The sequence below is a fragment of the Delphinapterus leucas genome, chromosome 16, assembly GCF_059928025.1.
Source record: "Delphinapterus leucas isolate spDelLeu-1000000601 "Yukka" chromosome 16, BTC_Dleu_Yukka2, whole genome shotgun sequence".
Classification (NCBI taxonomy): domain Eukaryota; kingdom Metazoa; phylum Chordata; class Mammalia; order Artiodactyla; family Monodontidae; genus Delphinapterus; species Delphinapterus leucas.
In genome coordinates, this window is record NC_143144.1 from 73,766,688 (window position 1) to 73,783,423 (window position 16,736).

At 48.0% G+C, this 16,736-nt stretch overlaps 1 protein-coding gene across 2 annotated transcripts in view; it reads left to right on the plus strand.

The window, feature by feature from the left end:
• SLC18A2 (solute carrier family 18 member A2) overlaps positions 1 to 16,736 on the plus strand; it is a 38,316-nt gene that overhangs the window by 18,656 nt on the left and 2,924 nt on the right. For both annotated transcript variants that reach the window (XR_016388176.1, XM_089898212.1), the window contains exons 10-14: positions 7,004 to 7,082; positions 7,246 to 7,297; positions 8,560 to 8,623; positions 10,354 to 10,473; positions 10,614 to 10,747. Coding sequence is in view for 1 of the 2 variants with exons in the window: in XM_089898212.1 (XP_089754338.1) it covers positions 7,004 to 7,082; positions 7,246 to 7,297; positions 8,560 to 8,623; positions 10,354 to 10,473; positions 10,614 to 10,747 (449 nt within the window). In the remaining variant the exon portion in view is untranslated. The remainder of the gene's footprint in view (positions 1 to 7,003; positions 7,083 to 7,245; positions 7,298 to 8,559; positions 8,624 to 10,353; positions 10,474 to 10,613; positions 10,748 to 16,736) is intronic.

The window sequence follows — 16,736 nt, forward strand, 5'->3', positions numbered from 1 at the left end:
TTCCCACTAGCTATCTGTTTTACGTTTGGTAGTGTATATATGTCCATGCCACTCTCTCACTTTGTCACAGCTTACCCTTCCCCCTCCCCGTGTCCTCAAGTCCATGCTGTAGTAGGTCTGTGTCTTTATTCCCGTCCTAGCCCTAGGCTCTTCATGACATTTGTTTTTCTTAGATTCCATATATATGTGTTAGCATATGGTATTTTTTTTTCTCCTTCTGACTGACTTCACTCTGTATGACAGACTCCAGGTCCATCCACCTCACTATAAATAACTCAGTTTTGTTTCTTTTTATGGCTGAGTAATATTCCATTGTATATATGTGCCACATTTTCTTTATCCATTCATCTGTTGATGGGCACTTAGGTTGCTTCCATGTCCTGGCTATTGTAAACAGAGCTGCAATGAACATTTTGGTACATGACTTTTTGTGTGTGTGTGTGTGTGGTACGTGGGCCTCTCACTGTCGTGGCCTCTCCCGTTGCGGAGCACAGGCTCTGGACGTGCAGGCTCAGCGGCCATGGCTCACAGGCCCAGCCGCTCCACGGCATGTGGGATCTTCCCGGACCGGGGCATGAACCCGTGTCCCCTGCATTGGCAGGCGGACTCTCAACCACTGTGCCACCAGGGAAGCCCACATGACTCTTTTTGAATTATGGTTTTCTCAGGGTATATGCCCAGTAGTGGGATTGCTGGGTCATATGGTAATTCTATTTGTAGTTTTTTTTGTTTTTTTTTTTGTGGTACACGGGCCTCTCACTGTGGTGGCCTCTCCCGTTGTGGAGCACAGGCTCCGGACGCGCAGGCTCAGCAGCCATGGCTCACAGGCCCAGCCGCTCCGCGGCATGTGGGATCCTCCTGGACCGGGGCACGAACCTGCGTCCCCTGCATCGGCAGGCGAACTCTCAACCACTGCGCCATCAGGGAAGCCCCTATTTGTAGTTTTTTAAGGAACCTCCATACTGTTCTCCATAGTGGCTGTATCAATTTACATTCCCACTAACAGTGCAAAAGTGTACCCTTTTCTCCACACCCTCTCCAGCATTTATTGTTTCTAGCTTGTTTGATGATGGCCATTCTGAGCGGTGTGAGATGATATCTCATTGTAGTTTTGATTTGCATTTCTCTAATGATTAATGATGTTGAGCATTCTTTCATGTGTTTGTTGGCAATCTGTATGGGGTCTCATTTTGATTTAGTTTTACAAATTCTTTGTGAGTGAAATTGAGCACCTTTTCATATGTTTATTATCCATATCTATTCCGTTTACTGTGAACTTCTTATTAATATTCTTTACCCATTTTTTCTATTGAGTTTTGTCCTTTTTTAAAAATTGATTTTAAGTGTTCTTTGTATGTTATTAATCCTTTATCAGATGTTTTGCAAATATTGCCCTTTGTTGTGTGTCTTTTGACTTTATAGGTGGGATTTTATTTTATTTTATTTTAAATTTTTAAAATTTCTTACCACTCGGAACATTTAAAATGCTCTGAGTCAGATTTAGCAAGCTTCCCCTTTACGTCATTGTCATTTCAAGTCAGGCTCAGGAAGGCCTTTCCTATGCCAAGATTATTTTTTTCACTATGTTTTCCTCCAGTAAATTTGTGATTTATTTTTTACATTAAACTCTTGGATTTACATGGAATTCATTTTGCTATAAGGTGTGTGATAGGGATCTGGTGTTACTGTTTTCTTTATGGCTGGCCAGCCCCACAGCCAGGAACCCGAGGAGTCCATCTGGTATTTCCCACATCTGTCATGCTGGAAATGACCGCGTGTTCTTGGGTCTGCTTCTGGATCTCTCTCTTGTGTTCCGCTTGTCTGCTTGTATTCCCGCGTCAATAGCCTCCTATTTAATTAGCTTGAGAATACTGCTTAGTACATGGAAGGCTCGTCCCCGCACACACACATTTCTTTAAGAATGTATCAGCTGTCCTTCCTAGAGGTTTATTTTCTTTTCATAGTTCTTTCACCTTACACACTGACATCTTCAGATGGAGACTCTCGGTTCTGAATAAGCCCACTTGTTAGCGCCTCCAGCCTTCCTCAGGTGAACTTGCATCCCTTTGCGGAAGCGTCCAGGCAGATGCTGCCTCCTGGTTTGGGCTGGTCCCCGATCTTCCGGCCTCACTCCAATTGGCCTGGCCTGAGCACTAGTCCCTTTGGGTTCTGCATTGAATTTCTGTGTTCGTTCATTAAAGAAACCCAAAAATCCTTCATTAAAAAGCCCCAAATGGTTGGAGGTCGGGCCAGATGTGGAAGGACTGCTAAAGGGTGTGAGGTTTCTTTTTGGGGGTGATGAAAGCGTTCTGGAGTTAAATCATGGTGATGGTTGCACAGCCCTGTGAATATACTAAAACCCAGTGAACTGTGCACTTTCAAACGGTGAACTGCATGGTTTGTGGGTTATGCCACAAAACCAAACCAAACCAGGCCCCCAGCAATGAATCATTCAGTGAAGCAGGAAGGATTCTGGGAGGTAAACTAAGGCTAGTTCTTAGCAGGAATTTCGCTCTGAACTTCCTGGCCATGGAGGGAGCAGAGGAAACCCAAAGGCTCTCAAAGGTTCTAAGGAGAGCTCACCACTTTGCAGGAGGGGTGGACTTTTTCTGTCCTCGAGTTAGCGAATAGCAGCTTTGCAAAAGATGAGGAGACATTCTTCGTGTCTCGGTGCTGGTACCGGCGGATGACACCACGGGAGCTGTTTTTCTAGGGCTCTTTCCCTCTGTGCCTGTGCTGATCGGCGCCTTCAGGTCTCCTCAGGAGGCTCCCTGTGTCGGTGGCGCGTGGCTGTGAGTGGAGCTCCCATGTTGGCTTTGCACGTGCTCCTGGGCAGAGACGCTTTCCTGGTGTTTCTGTTTTCTCCACTTAACTGACTTATCACCCTAATTGAACACGTCCTGGCCACGTGCAGGGCTTTCCAGCTGCTTTGCCCTATTCTTCTCCAGACACAGCCCGAGGCTTTCTGTAGAAAGTCTTTCACGTCAGTCAGGGACCCAGGCCATCCGGGTTAGACAGCAGGCCACAGGCTGCCTAGATTTCATCAGGAGGTCCTCTTGTGGGGCTTATCACCCCGGCCAGATGTTCCCCTGACCCTGTACCTTTCCACCAGTGAGATGGCTCCTTCCTCATCTCAGAGCTAGACTTGGGTTTCCTCAAGAGAATCAGATTTCTGTTCCCGTTTGCAGTGTCATCTCCAGTGAGGGGAAGCTCTCCTCTTAGGTGGGCCTTGCCACCTCGCGGCCCCCTCTCCTGAGCGCCTCAGGCCCCTCCGAGCCTGGGTGAGAAGGCCCCTGGGTGGGCCTGTCCCCGAGGCGAGGACCCAGCTCTAGGAGGTGGCACAGGACTTCCCCGGAGGCCCGGGCAGCTCAGCCCCTCCCTGTGTGAGCTCTCTCCAGCCCAGTGTGGAAACGGAAGCCGTTCTACCTTTTGCTTCTCTGATTGTTTCTGGAGAAAGACTGTAAGATTTGAAGTAAAGCAAGACAGTCTTATGAGCTGCGTAGGGGACGCATGATTGTTCTTGTTGAACGCGGTGTTTTGGGCCATCATTTTGGGGGAGGTAAAGACGCAGCCATCCCTCCTCCAGAGGGCTCCCTTGCAAGCCCATCCCTCAAACTCCTTGTGCTGCCACTTGGGCGTGGCCCTGGGTTTGGGTTGGTGGAGAGAGAATCATCATGGCATCTCTTTACCTCAAGTCCTGGGTCAGATGACCTCTCCCTGACACCCTGAGGCTTAGGGAATCAAAAAGTTCATGTTCATGGTGAGGGCTGTGACCCCAAAAGGGAAGCATAGGCTCTGAGGGGCAGGCCCCAGACAAGGGTGGAAACAGACTTTTTCTTCTGGTTCTTTAACGAGGTGTGGTGGTGCAGTGTGGGATGGAGGGAAGGACACTGGCCTGCTGGTAGGGGACCACACTGCTCCCAGCCAGCTGTGACCCCAGGCATGTCCCGTGCCAGCCTAGCTGGGTGGCAAAGACAAGATGATGGCCAACCTCCTGTGGTTCTAGGATGTGATGACTTCAACCTCCCGAGCCTCCCTCTGGAGAGTCCAGATGGGACCGCTGCCCCATTCTGGTTCCTAGCTGAGTCCTTGGGGACGACAGGGATGGGTCACCCGGAGCTCGGAAGAAGCCCAAGGCCTCATTCTCACGGTCACTTTGGGGCTGCGTGTCCAGGATCAGCTCTCTGTGGACTTTGTGATGGTCCAGGCCTCTCCCTTGTGTGCAGGTCAAGCCTGTGGTCAAAGCCAGACTTTCCATAAAAGCACCAGGGGCAGGTGGGTGGTCGCTCTTGGTTAAACGTTCTTGTATGAGCAGAGGCGAGTGAGCAGGCACCGGCACCCCAGGGGAAGAGAAGGGGTCGCGCGTGGCCCAGCCCCAGTCAACACTTCTCATGCGGCTGGGGAAAGGCCTAGAGAGAAGTCTTGTTGTGTTTGCCGCTGATACAAATTTGGGAAGGATAAAGATGTCCAATTAGTCGCAGATTCAAAAAAATCTCCACAGGCACAAATGAAGGCCTGAAAGGAACCTGGGGGGATCCTCTGGTGAGAGTGTGAAGCCCTGCCGAAGGCTGGAAAGCACCCCAGGAAGGCGAGGTCGGCGCCCTGGAGGAAGCGCAGGTCTCTGTGCGGCAAGCCCGGTGAGCGCATGCGCCGCTGGGGCTCCACAGACTCTCGCTGTGCGGCTGCGCCAGAGGGGCGCGGCCGAGGGGCCAGACCTCAGAAGAGGCTTGTAGGATTCCTTCAGCCCTTCTTTTTTTCCTCAGATGCTAGTGGTCCTGTGCTGTGTGCCCATCGTGGGCTGGGGCAGTTCTGGGAACCAGGTTTCAAGGTAGAGAATAACGTGAACTTGCGCAGAGGGGGCCGCAGTAGGCGCCCTGCTGCTGGGGAACAACCCAGGGGCTGAGGCCGTGTTTCCTCGAGAAAGCTGAGTGGCGAGAGGGATGCCTCTCACTCTTCCCACGCGCCGGCGGGGGCTAGGGGAGGGGTGGAGCCAGCTTCTGGCTCTGGGATGTGAACCAGGGCCTGCAGGTGGAGGCTGGGGGGCTTCGGACTTGGTGTTAGGATGCTGTCCTGGGGTAGGAGGCGCCCCTGAAGCGCCGTCTGGAAGAGTAGTGGGCTCCCGGCCCCAGGTTTCCCGGCAGAGCTAGATGGCCCCCTCCTGGGACCCCGTTCCTCCCCGAGGCACACTGAGGTTTCTTTGAGTTCCGAGAGGCAGGTTCTGTGGATTGTGTGAGGTGGTGGAGGTCCTGGCGAGGCAGACGATGCTGAGGCTGTGTCAGGACAGGAAAAGGGAACTCGGAACCTGAGGCCCAAAGCGTGCCTGGCCCCGTCCGCAGCTTGAAAGTCAAGAAAGGAGGACTCTGGGCCCCCGACCACACCCTGCCTGTTGCCCCATGGAGTAAGCCCATGCTGGACCAACGGGGGTGCCTTCAAGGGACGGCCTTGAATACTTCCAGCTCTGTGAAGCGAACGTCCTCACGCAGGGTCTTTCCTCTAAATGGTCAGCGTGTTCTGGGCGCCTCCTGTGTGCCACCGTGGAGTTGGGCTGCCGGGAGACAGATGAAGTGGTCCCTGCCCGCGGGAGCTTACCGCAGTTTGGGGAAGGTCCGCAGGCTGGGGTGAATGGTGAGTGGGGGCTGTGTGGAGTGACAGGGCACAGGGTCAGGCTGGGAGGGCTGGTGCCACAGCCCTTCTTGCGCACGTTGCCACGTGACCTTCAAAGCCTGCCCGTGAGGTGTGTGCAGTAGGAGCTGTCACCGTCTCTTGGGCTCTGAGGGGTTCAAGTGACCCACTTAATTAAGCCTTGGGTGGTAAGTTTACAGCTGAAATGAACACCTTGTTTCATGCCTCCTAACCCCATGCTTTGGGCTTGAGAATCGGGAAGTGGGTGTTTGCTGTCTGAGAGTACAGCTGACCCTTGAACAACTCGGGGGTTAGAGGCGCAGACCCTCTGCGCGGATGAAAATCCGCTGTAATTTATAGTCGGCCCTCCGTGTCTGTGTTTCCTCTGTAGCTGCTGTTCCACATCTGTGGATTCAACCAACCATGGAGCGTGTAATACTGTAGTATTTACTATTGAAAAAAAATCTGCGTACAAATGAACCTGTGCAGTTCAAACTCATGTTGTTCAAGGGTCAACTGTATCTGCTGTCCGTGGAAAATAACATACGCTGGCTTCCGAGTCACATGTGTGAGCTCAGCACCCCACTCGCTTCAGAAAGATGTAGCTTGTCTGGGGCTTCCCCTGAGCCGGTCTGCATCCCTGCTTTGAAGTTTTGGCTTCAGAGATGGTTTTCATGCTTCACTCTGGGAGTCAGGAGTCACCAGCAAGCCATTCTGGCCACAAAAGATGACCACGTAGACATTTACTTATTTATTTTTCTGGCATGGAAAGATGTTCATGAAGGTTATTGAGAAAAGCAGGATGTAGGACCACAGGTATAATCCCAGATTTTTTTGAAAAACAAAAAACCTAAATCCTGTGTACACACATTTATTTATGTATGTAAAACTTACAAGGGAAAACTGTGGTGATTATATGAGTGTGAAGGGGTGTGGGACAATTTTAATGTTTTTTTGCCCTCATCTTAATGTTCCTCGATTCTGTCAACGCCCATGTCTTTCTCCTGTCGTACAAATCATGAAGGGGGTGTGGGGAACAGAAGCGGATGCCACCACTGCTCACTGCCCATGCCGGGAGCTGTCGGCGTCACCCCCGGGTAGAGTGCGCCAGCAGGCAGAGGTGGAGGCAAGATGAAGCTGATGATAGAGGGAGGAATCTCATTTCTGGAGCGTCTCGGCAGCTTTGGGCGGCCGGATAAGCCGCGTGGGGCCCAGACGGGTTCTGGCAGCCGCCGGATATTAGCTGCTTGGGTGCAGGCCCCAGGGTTTCATTTCATCAGCTCTAATCTCTAATCACCAGCATGGTGTCTCACAATGATTAGTTTTTCTCACATGTGACTGATATCAGTACCGATAAGGTGTCCTTTTCATACATTTGCAGGCGTTGCTTTCTTACCAGCTAGTATTTCTTATCTCATTGGAACCAATATTTTCGGGATCCTTGCGCACAAGATGGGGAGGTAAGATGAAATGAGACAACACTCTGTTATAATAAAGTAGTTCTTTAAAAAAAATTCCAAGTGTTTCTGCCTTCACGATTACAACTTATTGTTTTGATTTCCATTGAAAACTTGGATGGGGGCGGAAATCATGTATTGATGGTGCTTTTTTGTTTTTTGACAGGTGGCTTTGTGCTCTTCTAGGAATGATAATTGTTGGATTCAGCATTTTATGTGTGAGTGAAAGATGACATTTGGCAAATGGAAATAATCTGTGAATGAAACTTTTGCTTTGGGCAAGAATCACCAAGAAATATTTTATAGCAGTTTGAAGTTTGTTGACTGAGTTTTATTACATCTTCCATTTTCTTCTCATCATTTGTTGTTGTTGTTGTTTGTGGTACGCGGGCCTCTCACTGTTGTGGCCTCTCCCGTTGCGGAGCACAGGCTCCGGACGCGCAGGCTCAGCGGCCATGGCTCACGGGCCTAGGCGCTCCGTGGCATGTGGGATCTTCCCGGACTGGGGCACGAACCCGTGTCCCCTGCATTGGCAGGCGGACTCTCAACCACTGCGCCACCAGGGAAGCCCTCTCATCATTTTTTATCATCTTAAAAATTTTGGACAAGACTCTCCAAAGGGTTTATTTTTACTTCATGTTGGTTGGAAATTATTTAGAATGTTTTATTACATAGTTTTTATTTCACTTTGTAGCCCGCTCCCCAACATCTTAAACATCGCTGTGTCTTAAACACTTTAGGGCAGCTAGCCAGAAACAATAGCAAGATGTTTTTCTAGAATAAAACATCTTCTACTAAAGGCCAGTATCTATCCCAAATGAGACCTTATGGTTCTTTTCAAAAATGGTGTATGGACGAGGCTGAACTTTCACACATGGCAGTGAACTAGCTTTTCGTGGTGGTCACAAAACCCATTTCAACTCCAACTGTTAAAGATTTGGAGGGTCTACTTCTGCCCAAACCTCATCCTGCTTCTCCTCCTACTTGCTCCAGGAGGGAACACGCATAACAGGCCAAAGAAATCATATCTTTAAGACTTTCCAAGATGATTTAGAGTTGGATAGCATGTTATTTTATTTATTTATTTTTTAATAAATTTATTTAATTTTATTTATTTTTGGCTGTGTTTGATCTTCGTTGCTGCGTGTGGGCTTTCTCTAGTTGTGGAGAGTGGGGGCTACCCTTTGTTGCAGTGCTCAGGCATCTCATTGCAGTGGCTTCTCTTGTGATGGAGCACGGACTCTAGGCGCGTGGGCTTCAGTAGTTGTGGCATGCGGGCTCAGTAGTTGTGGCTTGTGGGCTCTAGAGCGCAGGCTCAGTACTTGTGGTGCAGGGGCTTAGTTGTTCCGCAGCATGTGGGATGTTCCCGGAGTAGGACTCGAACCCCTGTCTCCTGCATTGGCAGGCGGATTCTTAACCACTGTGCCACCAGGGAAGCCCCAGCATGTTATTTTAGCGTAACATTTATTTTCTCTTACAGATTCCTCTTGCAAAAAACATTTATGGACTCATAGCTCCCAACTTTGGAGTTGGTTTTGCAATTGGTAAGTCACACGAGTATTTTACCTAAATTTAAAACTTTGTTTTCCCATTACTAAGACAGAGTTCCTCTTACTTGGGCAGACTATAGCTACTCAATCTAAAATATCTAGAAGTTTGACAGGAGGCTGTGGGCAGCTTATCTCATGTACGGCTTGTAGATCGTCCATAGAAAGGTACTGGCTTCCATGTACTAGTCATTTATTTCCTGAAAACCGGTCATATAAAAGCCTGCTATTTACAGAAGCAAAGCGACACTCCACTGCTGAGCTTGGGCAAACAGGAGAGCTGCTTCCTCAGAATCCATTTGTTTGGGCTCATATCTTTGCACAGACCTTCTCATATGAGGCTGGGGGACAAAGAGACTTCACGTGTATTTTTTGTATAAGGTTTGGTACAGAAAAGGTAGACTGATGTATTGAGGACCAGCTGTACTGCAGGAATTTTCACAGGCAAAGGGGTTGAGTCTTTGCAGTAATGTGAGGAACAGTAAGTAATACATGAGGGAAAAACCTTGTTAATATTTTAGATAAATAGCATATGCTTTTTGTTTCTCATTTATAATATACACATTGATCATGATAAAAGTAAAGGTAAATCTGTCACAGGGTAAAGGCAGGAGTTGACTCTTTGGTACAGTAGAAAGGGTGGAGCCTTTGTGGACCCCTTAGACCAGGTTAGGTTCTCCTAGCTTGTATGTATGCGTATACATAACCTCTCCCAGTGCCTTTATAGCCTCAATCACAGTCGTAATTTATTTTCCAACTCTTTGTTCCTTTTGTTCTCCCCTGTGTCCCAGCAACTTGCACATGTTAGGTGATCAGCAAATACTAGCTGAATGAAAGAAATGTCCCTTACCCTCCTGCCCCTGGTGGGTGTTCGGGTAAGGGGTCTGTCATTTGAACGCCCTGCTGGGCATGTTCACAGCCCTCACCTCATTCAGCCAGTCATTATCATCTCCATTTTATCGATGGGGAGACTGATGTTCAGAGAGAGAAGGCATGACAGTGCTCACCCAGCCAGGGATTTGGGGCCAGAACTCTGAATATATGTGTGTTTTCTTTATGCTTCCTGTCCCCGACTATTCAAGAGACCAGAGATTCTAATACAGGTCTTGGAGGTGGTGGTGGCGGTTTTGGTTTTTTTAGGCAACTAAGTGAGCAAAAGTCTTTCGATTTTTAATTTCCTGGGTAGGGCAGGATGATCCCTCAGACTCCTTCCTGTTCTGGTTCCTTGTGATTCTCCCTAATACTTTCCAACTTTAACTCTCATAATCAAAGTGTGAGGCCACAGTGTGGATGGGGAGGGAGCTGAGTGAGGCATGTAGGTTTGCCCACTCTTTGAGGGCAAAGGACGAGTGGACCAGAAAATAGTGAATCAGGAAAACACCCACAGGAAGCAGGCTTGGGGTCCACACAGCCAGTAACCAGCATCCCTCTGGATCTGAAGAATGGCAGGTGAGTCACCAGAGGACTGGGTGCTGTCCACCAGACAGCGGAGGGCAAGGTGAGGCAAGGTGGAGAACAGCAGATGGTGGTTTGGGTTCCAGTCTCAGCCTCAAGCGCCTTCAGTCTGTCTTCAGCCAAAGGTATGTTGCAGGGAGTTTGCCTCAAGACTTGCAGGTAGCAGTGAGAGATCTTGGCAGGGTCGTGAGTTTAGGACACAGTCCCTGACATTCAGCTCATTATTGGTTTCCATCAGTTTTCTATAGACTGTGTTCCCTGACTGTCCACAGGCATGGTGGATTCGTCAATGATGCCCATCATGGGCTACCTGGTTGACCTGCGGCACGTGTCCGTCTATGGGAGCGTGTATGCCATTGCCGATGTAGCATTTTGTATGGGATATGCTATAGGTAAGGACATTGGCTTTCAAAACAACCTTTTTTCTCAGTGCATGATTGATAATGCCTACTGAAAATTATTTAAACCTTTGCATCTTTCTGCCTACAAGACATTTAGAGAGAGCTTTATCTAATTCTCTGTTTCCTGAAAGGTCCTTCCGCTGGTGGGGCTATCGCAAAGTCAATTGGATTTCCATGGCTCATGACAATTATTGGAATAATTGATATTCTTTTTGCTCCTCTCTGCTTTTTTCTCCGAAGTCCACCTGCCAAGGAAGAAAAAATGGTAAGCAAATTTTAGGATGCAATGAAGTATTTCTGGATAATTTTAGCATGGTCTCCTGGATAGTGTCTTATGGCTTAGTTCTAAAATATATTTCTGCTCCTTTTGAACAGAACTCCCCAAATGTAAATGGTAAGAGTTCCTTTTTAGTTTATACCACATAGGGCAGCTACTTGTTTTACTGTAGCAAGCATTATGTTTATATATTTTGAAGAATGAAACTATTTTTGTACATAGATTAGCAGTCAATATAGCTCTTTTCATCAACCAAATATAAACAGGGATTGTTCAATTTAATTTTCTAAGGTTCTTGAAAGTCTTGAAGATAACTTTTTTGCCTCTTGTGCTTCTGAGATCAGCCATTTTTGGTACTGTTTGCTTTTCTCCGAACCCTTACAGCTTTCAGCAATAGTGTCTTAGTCCTTACTGCGTAAGATTCAGGAGATGGTTTTCATGTAGGTAACAGACGCTTATGGAAAAATATTGTTTATGCACCTTTGGGCGCATGTTAGCACGTATGTATAACGTTTAAGTTCATAATTTCATGACCAGAATCGTAGCTATAGGCAAGATGTAGTATTGAGTGTTAAGTGTTCCTTTTCTGAATAAATTCAAACTTATTGATTCTAAATTTGAATCTTGAAATGCATGGGTCATTTGACCCTTTCTGATAAGCGTTCAGACCTGGTTTGGTGCTGCTGCTGATTTTTTTAAAACATCAAATGGTGATATACACTCGTCTAGTTGAAAGATGAGGGCCTTAGGTTAAAGGTGAGTGAGAGAAACAAGGCTGGGGGAGATGGTATTTGGCGTTTAGGAATGGGTGTGAGGTTCCCTTGCTGCTGTTCTCTAGGGAGTACGTCAGAAGTTCTCTCTGATGTTTGACCTGAAATGGGTTTTAAGGCTTTGGCATTTCTTGACTGCCCTTTTACGTGATTATCCCTAAAGAGTGGATTTAAAGAGAGACACAGACCCTGAAGTTAGGTTGTGTGCAGTCTTTGTTTTGGGCACTTTCTGTATTTATTAATATGTGCAGTATATTTAAAAAATATGTCCAGCACTGAGCACTGGTCTTGTGCCCTTTACTCGATAGAATTTAAGTAGGTGATTTTGAATTACTCTCGAGCCATTTGACTCTTCCTCTCTGCCTATGCTTGCCAGCTCCGAACAGCCACAGCCATAGCATTATGTCGTATCTCTCTCGGGGCACTTCCTGTTTTCCAGCCTGGTTGTCTAAGTATCCTGTCTACCTTTGTTTGTCCGACCCCAACTCAGTACCTTGGCCTCAATCAGGGTCAGAAAATCCTCTGTGCAACCACAGAAAACAACGCTTGTCCTGTTGCCACTGTATCAATCTGATTAAGGCCGAATGAAGATTACTCCCAACCCTATTTGACGAAAAAAAAAAAAATCACCTACAAATGCTCCTGTCATCCAAGAGACTGTTTAAGACTCGGGAGACAGTGCAGGGCCAGCACGGGCAGCCCTGGAGCCGAGCTGTCTGTCCCATGGGAAGACATAGCCTCAACCTCAGAGTGGTTGTGAGGATTAAATGAAAGAATACCAGTGGAGTGCGACCCCAGAGTCTGCACACAGTAAATGCTCAATAAATTGTCACGCGTTCCCATCTCACTCCACTCTCCTTTCTTGCTCTCACCTAACCCTGACTTACTCTGTCAGCCCAGCAGTACCCCAGTTTCCTCCCTCTCTTCCTCTCTGAGATGAGAGCCTCCTTTTACTGTCAGAGCCCAGGGCTGCCCAGTGGGCTTCCCTCGCCGAGCAGCAGACGTTAGTGGCTGTTGTGTTATCTGTTCGTCGGCAGCAGTGTGAGGGCTTATCTGAGGTCTTGGAGGAAGTGGATGAGGTCAGGGGACCAGGGAGGGTGAGCTTGCCCTGCCAGCCCCCACTCTGGGGTCCCCATGTGATGGGCGGAAGTCAGGCCTCAGTGCTTCTTCCCACATTTAAACTAAGGCTTTAGTTCATTTAAAAAGAAGAGTGCTGAAGGAAGTGGAAGACACGATTCTGAAAGGCAAAGCAACAAGAATGACAGGCTTCCAGAAGCCACTTCCACTGTAAAATGTCAAAATCCTTAATAAGTGCCCGGCAAGATGAATCATTACAAACTTGAGAGAATGTGCATCTGCCTGCCCATAATTGATGCCCATAATTGAATGCATCGTGTCAGACGCCATTTGACTGTCATAATGGCAGCATGCGAAGGTGGCAGCTACTCACTGTGCAGGCAGAGCAGGAAAGAACCAGGTGGAAACCAATAGCGCTGGATGATGAGGGGAGTGAGGGCAGGAAGCAGTGTGTGCCGTGGTGGAAGGACGATCGATTACTGCCCACTTGAGAAAATCCAATACACACAAGTGCTGGCATTCAGGATCAGCAGTTACCAAATGCAGGGGACCTGAGAGCCAGAAGAAGGTGTACAAACCTTGGCAAATCATTCTTTCATTAGTAAGCATTCTGATTAAGTGGTGTTTGGACTTAAGCTAGAAATGGAAAATTCTAGTGCTATTTTATGGATCCTATAAGTCATCCAGTCATGAGCCAGTTTGTGAGCACTTGAGTTTTTCTTCCATTTGGTTTATTGGATTTCTGCTTTTTTTTCTTTTTTTAAATAATGAGTGTTATCAATACAGGCAGAGAAAAAAGCCTGTTACTCCAGTTCCTCTGCAAGTATAAGAAACACCAACTCTGTCATTTAGGAAACTGTGTTCCAGTTATAAGACAATTGCTTACAGCCTCTAACTGTCAGAATTCCCAGTGAGGAGGAAAGCTGTGTTCTGGAATGGAGTTTTATTTTTTCAGGTTGAATTATTTTTAAAGACAGGGCATATTTCTTAGGTCTTACTCTTGAAGTTTCTAATTGTTGCCCAGACAGGAAAGTAGGTGGTTTGAGGACTGCAGCTTTCTTTCACTGGGTGACCCTGATGCAAAACCATCACTTTTTTTTTTAAAAGATGTGGTAAATAAATCTTTTTTTTTTTTTTTCACGGTACGTGGGCCTCTCACTGCTGTGGCCTCTCCCGTTGCGGAGCACAGGCTCCGGACGCGCAGGCTTAGCGGCCATGGCTCACAGGTCCAGCCGCTTCGCGGCATGTGGGCTCTTCCCGGACCGGGGCACAAACGTGTGTCCCCTGCATTGGCAGGCGGACTCTCAACCACTGCACCACCAGGGAAGCCCTAATGCTTTTACCTTTTCACTGTCCCAGCTTTGTATTTGTGTTATTTTTACACTTCACTTGGTCCAGCATGTTTTTACCAGTTTGGAAATTCTGACTCTCCTGTGTCTGATATGAAACCAGGCATTTGGTAGGACCAGGGCTCAACTCTCAGGAACCAGGCATGGCCCTGAATTCAGATGAAAATGCCCCCCCCGCCCTTTTTTTTTTTTTTTTTTTTTTTTTACTTTTTCTTCAGTCCGGAGTCAAACACACCTTTTTCCACACAGCAGTGCACAGAGCACTGCTCTGATTACCAGGCTGCTCCCCAGGCCACTCTGCACGCGTCCCCCATGCACTTGACTTACCCATTTGATCTTGTTCATGCCCCTCTTTTCGTGGCACTTTTGGGCTATTAGATGCCATCTGGCTTAATCATGTACAACTTAAAAAAACAACAACTATGGCACAATAAATCTTTCAAAAGAGGTTCAGAAGCCAGTAAGCTAGGTTTTAAAAGCAACAGATGATCTTTTAAGAAAGAAAACTTCTTAACCTGATATAGGTAGTATCAACAAATGCAGTTTGGTTAATTGATAAATTCTATTTAAGTCTATATGATGCCAGATAACTGGTCTGACTGAACTTCCCTTGCAATGCTGTTTTTTAATTGAGTCCGTATTACATACCCAGTGCTAGGTTCCAGGGGTCCTTACGTCTACATGTACATACCGTTAGGTATAACGGTGGACAACCAAGGGACAGAAGGCAGTTGTGATAAGGTAGAATGATGGCTGTCCTTCCCAAGCCTGCTTCGCCGCCTGTGGGCCTGGGGTCAAGGCCCCTGCCTGGCATCCGGGGCCCTGCAGTCTGGCCCCAGTTGGGCTTTCCCGTGAACGTCTCCCTGTGCGTCATCATCGGATAGGGGGTGGGGCTTGGTGGGGAGGCAGGCTGTTTTACTTAATGTCTCGTTTGGTAAGTAGCCTCTGCCATGCTCATTCCCAGCTCCCTCGCTGTGAAAATCCTTTCCATCATTCAAGCTTCAAGTCCACCCCCATCGCTTCCACATTTCTTTCCCTGAGCACTTAACGCACAGTGAGCACTCCGCCTGCAAACCCTATGGAACCTGTCACTGGTGTGCAGTGAGGTACCTAAGTTGCTGGTAGAGGACCTTAAGGGCACTGACACACACACCTGGTAGGTGCCCAGTAAGCTGCTGTCAGCCATGTGGCCCTACTGTGCCCTAGAAAATGCCACGTAAGTCGGGCGGTGTTTCTCGCAGCGCGTTTTCTCACCCTCATGTGTGGGTAGGGATGGGGGATTTCATTTTTAACCTGCCCCCTCAAGTGATTCTTGGGCACATTTCTTTGAGGATCACTAATCCAGAGAGGCAAGACATCGAGCTCTTTGGTGGCTAGACCTTTTGTGTTACAAGCACACACCCACGTGGGGAGAATGGCCCTGGTATACAGTGTCTGTTGCCTCAATTACTTATTTTTAGAAATTGAGCTCTTTATGAAGTCCATGTATCAATTCACTTGGCAAGAAGCACAATCAAAAAAATAGAGTTAAATTTGCAGCTGACAATTTGAGCTGGCAGCCTAACTCAGAGGGTCCTGGAAGGCCTTATTTATTTATTTATTTATTTATTGCGGTACGCGGGCCTCTCACCGTTGCGGCCTCTCCCGTTGCGGAGCACAGGCTCCGGACGCACAGGCACAGCGGCCATGGCTCACGGGCCCAGCCGCTCCGCGGCATGTGGGATCCTCTCGGACTGGGGCACGAACCCGCGTCCCCTGCACCGGCAGGGGGACTCCCAACCACTGGGCCACCAGGGAAGCCCCGGAAGTCCTTATCTTAACATACCACACAGCAGATCATTTTAGCATTTCTTGGGAAATGATAAATGGGTTAAGCACTTGAGTGGAGACATAGCAGCTTATCAAATCTGTGGGACAAGAACTGGGTGTAGCTAACAAGCGCCAAGATAGGTTGCAATAGGCCAACAGAAGATAAATTTTAATCCAGATAAATGTTGCCATTTAGATTTTCAAACTGCACAGAAAGGCACTGGAGGGAATAGTTTACGTGGAGGAAAACTCTGAAAGACGTTCTTGATGAGAGAATTCATTTCAGTTGCCGCTGATGTTGTGCTCTACACTCCTGCTGTCCTGTGGGGCATCGCCGAGCAGACTTTGGCATAGGCTGCCTGGGCTCGTATCTGCCCCATTTAGCTGTACATCCCTTGGTCAAGTTCTTTAACCTTTGCGCCTACACGGAGGGTTATCAAGCTACCACATAGGGTTATTGTGAAGTTGAGGTATTGCATTGAAAATGCTTAGCACAGTCCTGGCATGATAAACCCCAGCTGTACACTCAGACTACGTGCTTGGTCTGTACACTTTCATGAGGAATGATGACTGCAGTGCTCATCAACTGAGGATGTTTATCAGTTGAGGATCAGTAGACCTTAAAGAAAGTTTTCAGTAACAATAAGGGAGTGCACAAGATTTTTATGTACATGAGAGGAATGTATTTTTTTTTTTTTTTTTTTTTGCGGTATGCGGGCCTCTCACTGTTGTGGCCTCTCCCGTTGCGGAGCACAGGCTCCGGACGCACAAGCTCAGCGGCCATGGCTCACGGGTCCAGCCGCTCCGCGGCATGTGGGCTCTTCCCAGACTGGGGCACGAACCCGTGTCCCCTGCATCGGCAGGCGGACTCTCAACCACTGCGCCACCAGGAAAGCCCAGGAATGTATTTTTTAAAATACACTTGAGCAAAAGGAGGCCAGCCAGGATTTGGGGAGAGGTCCTTCTGAAATG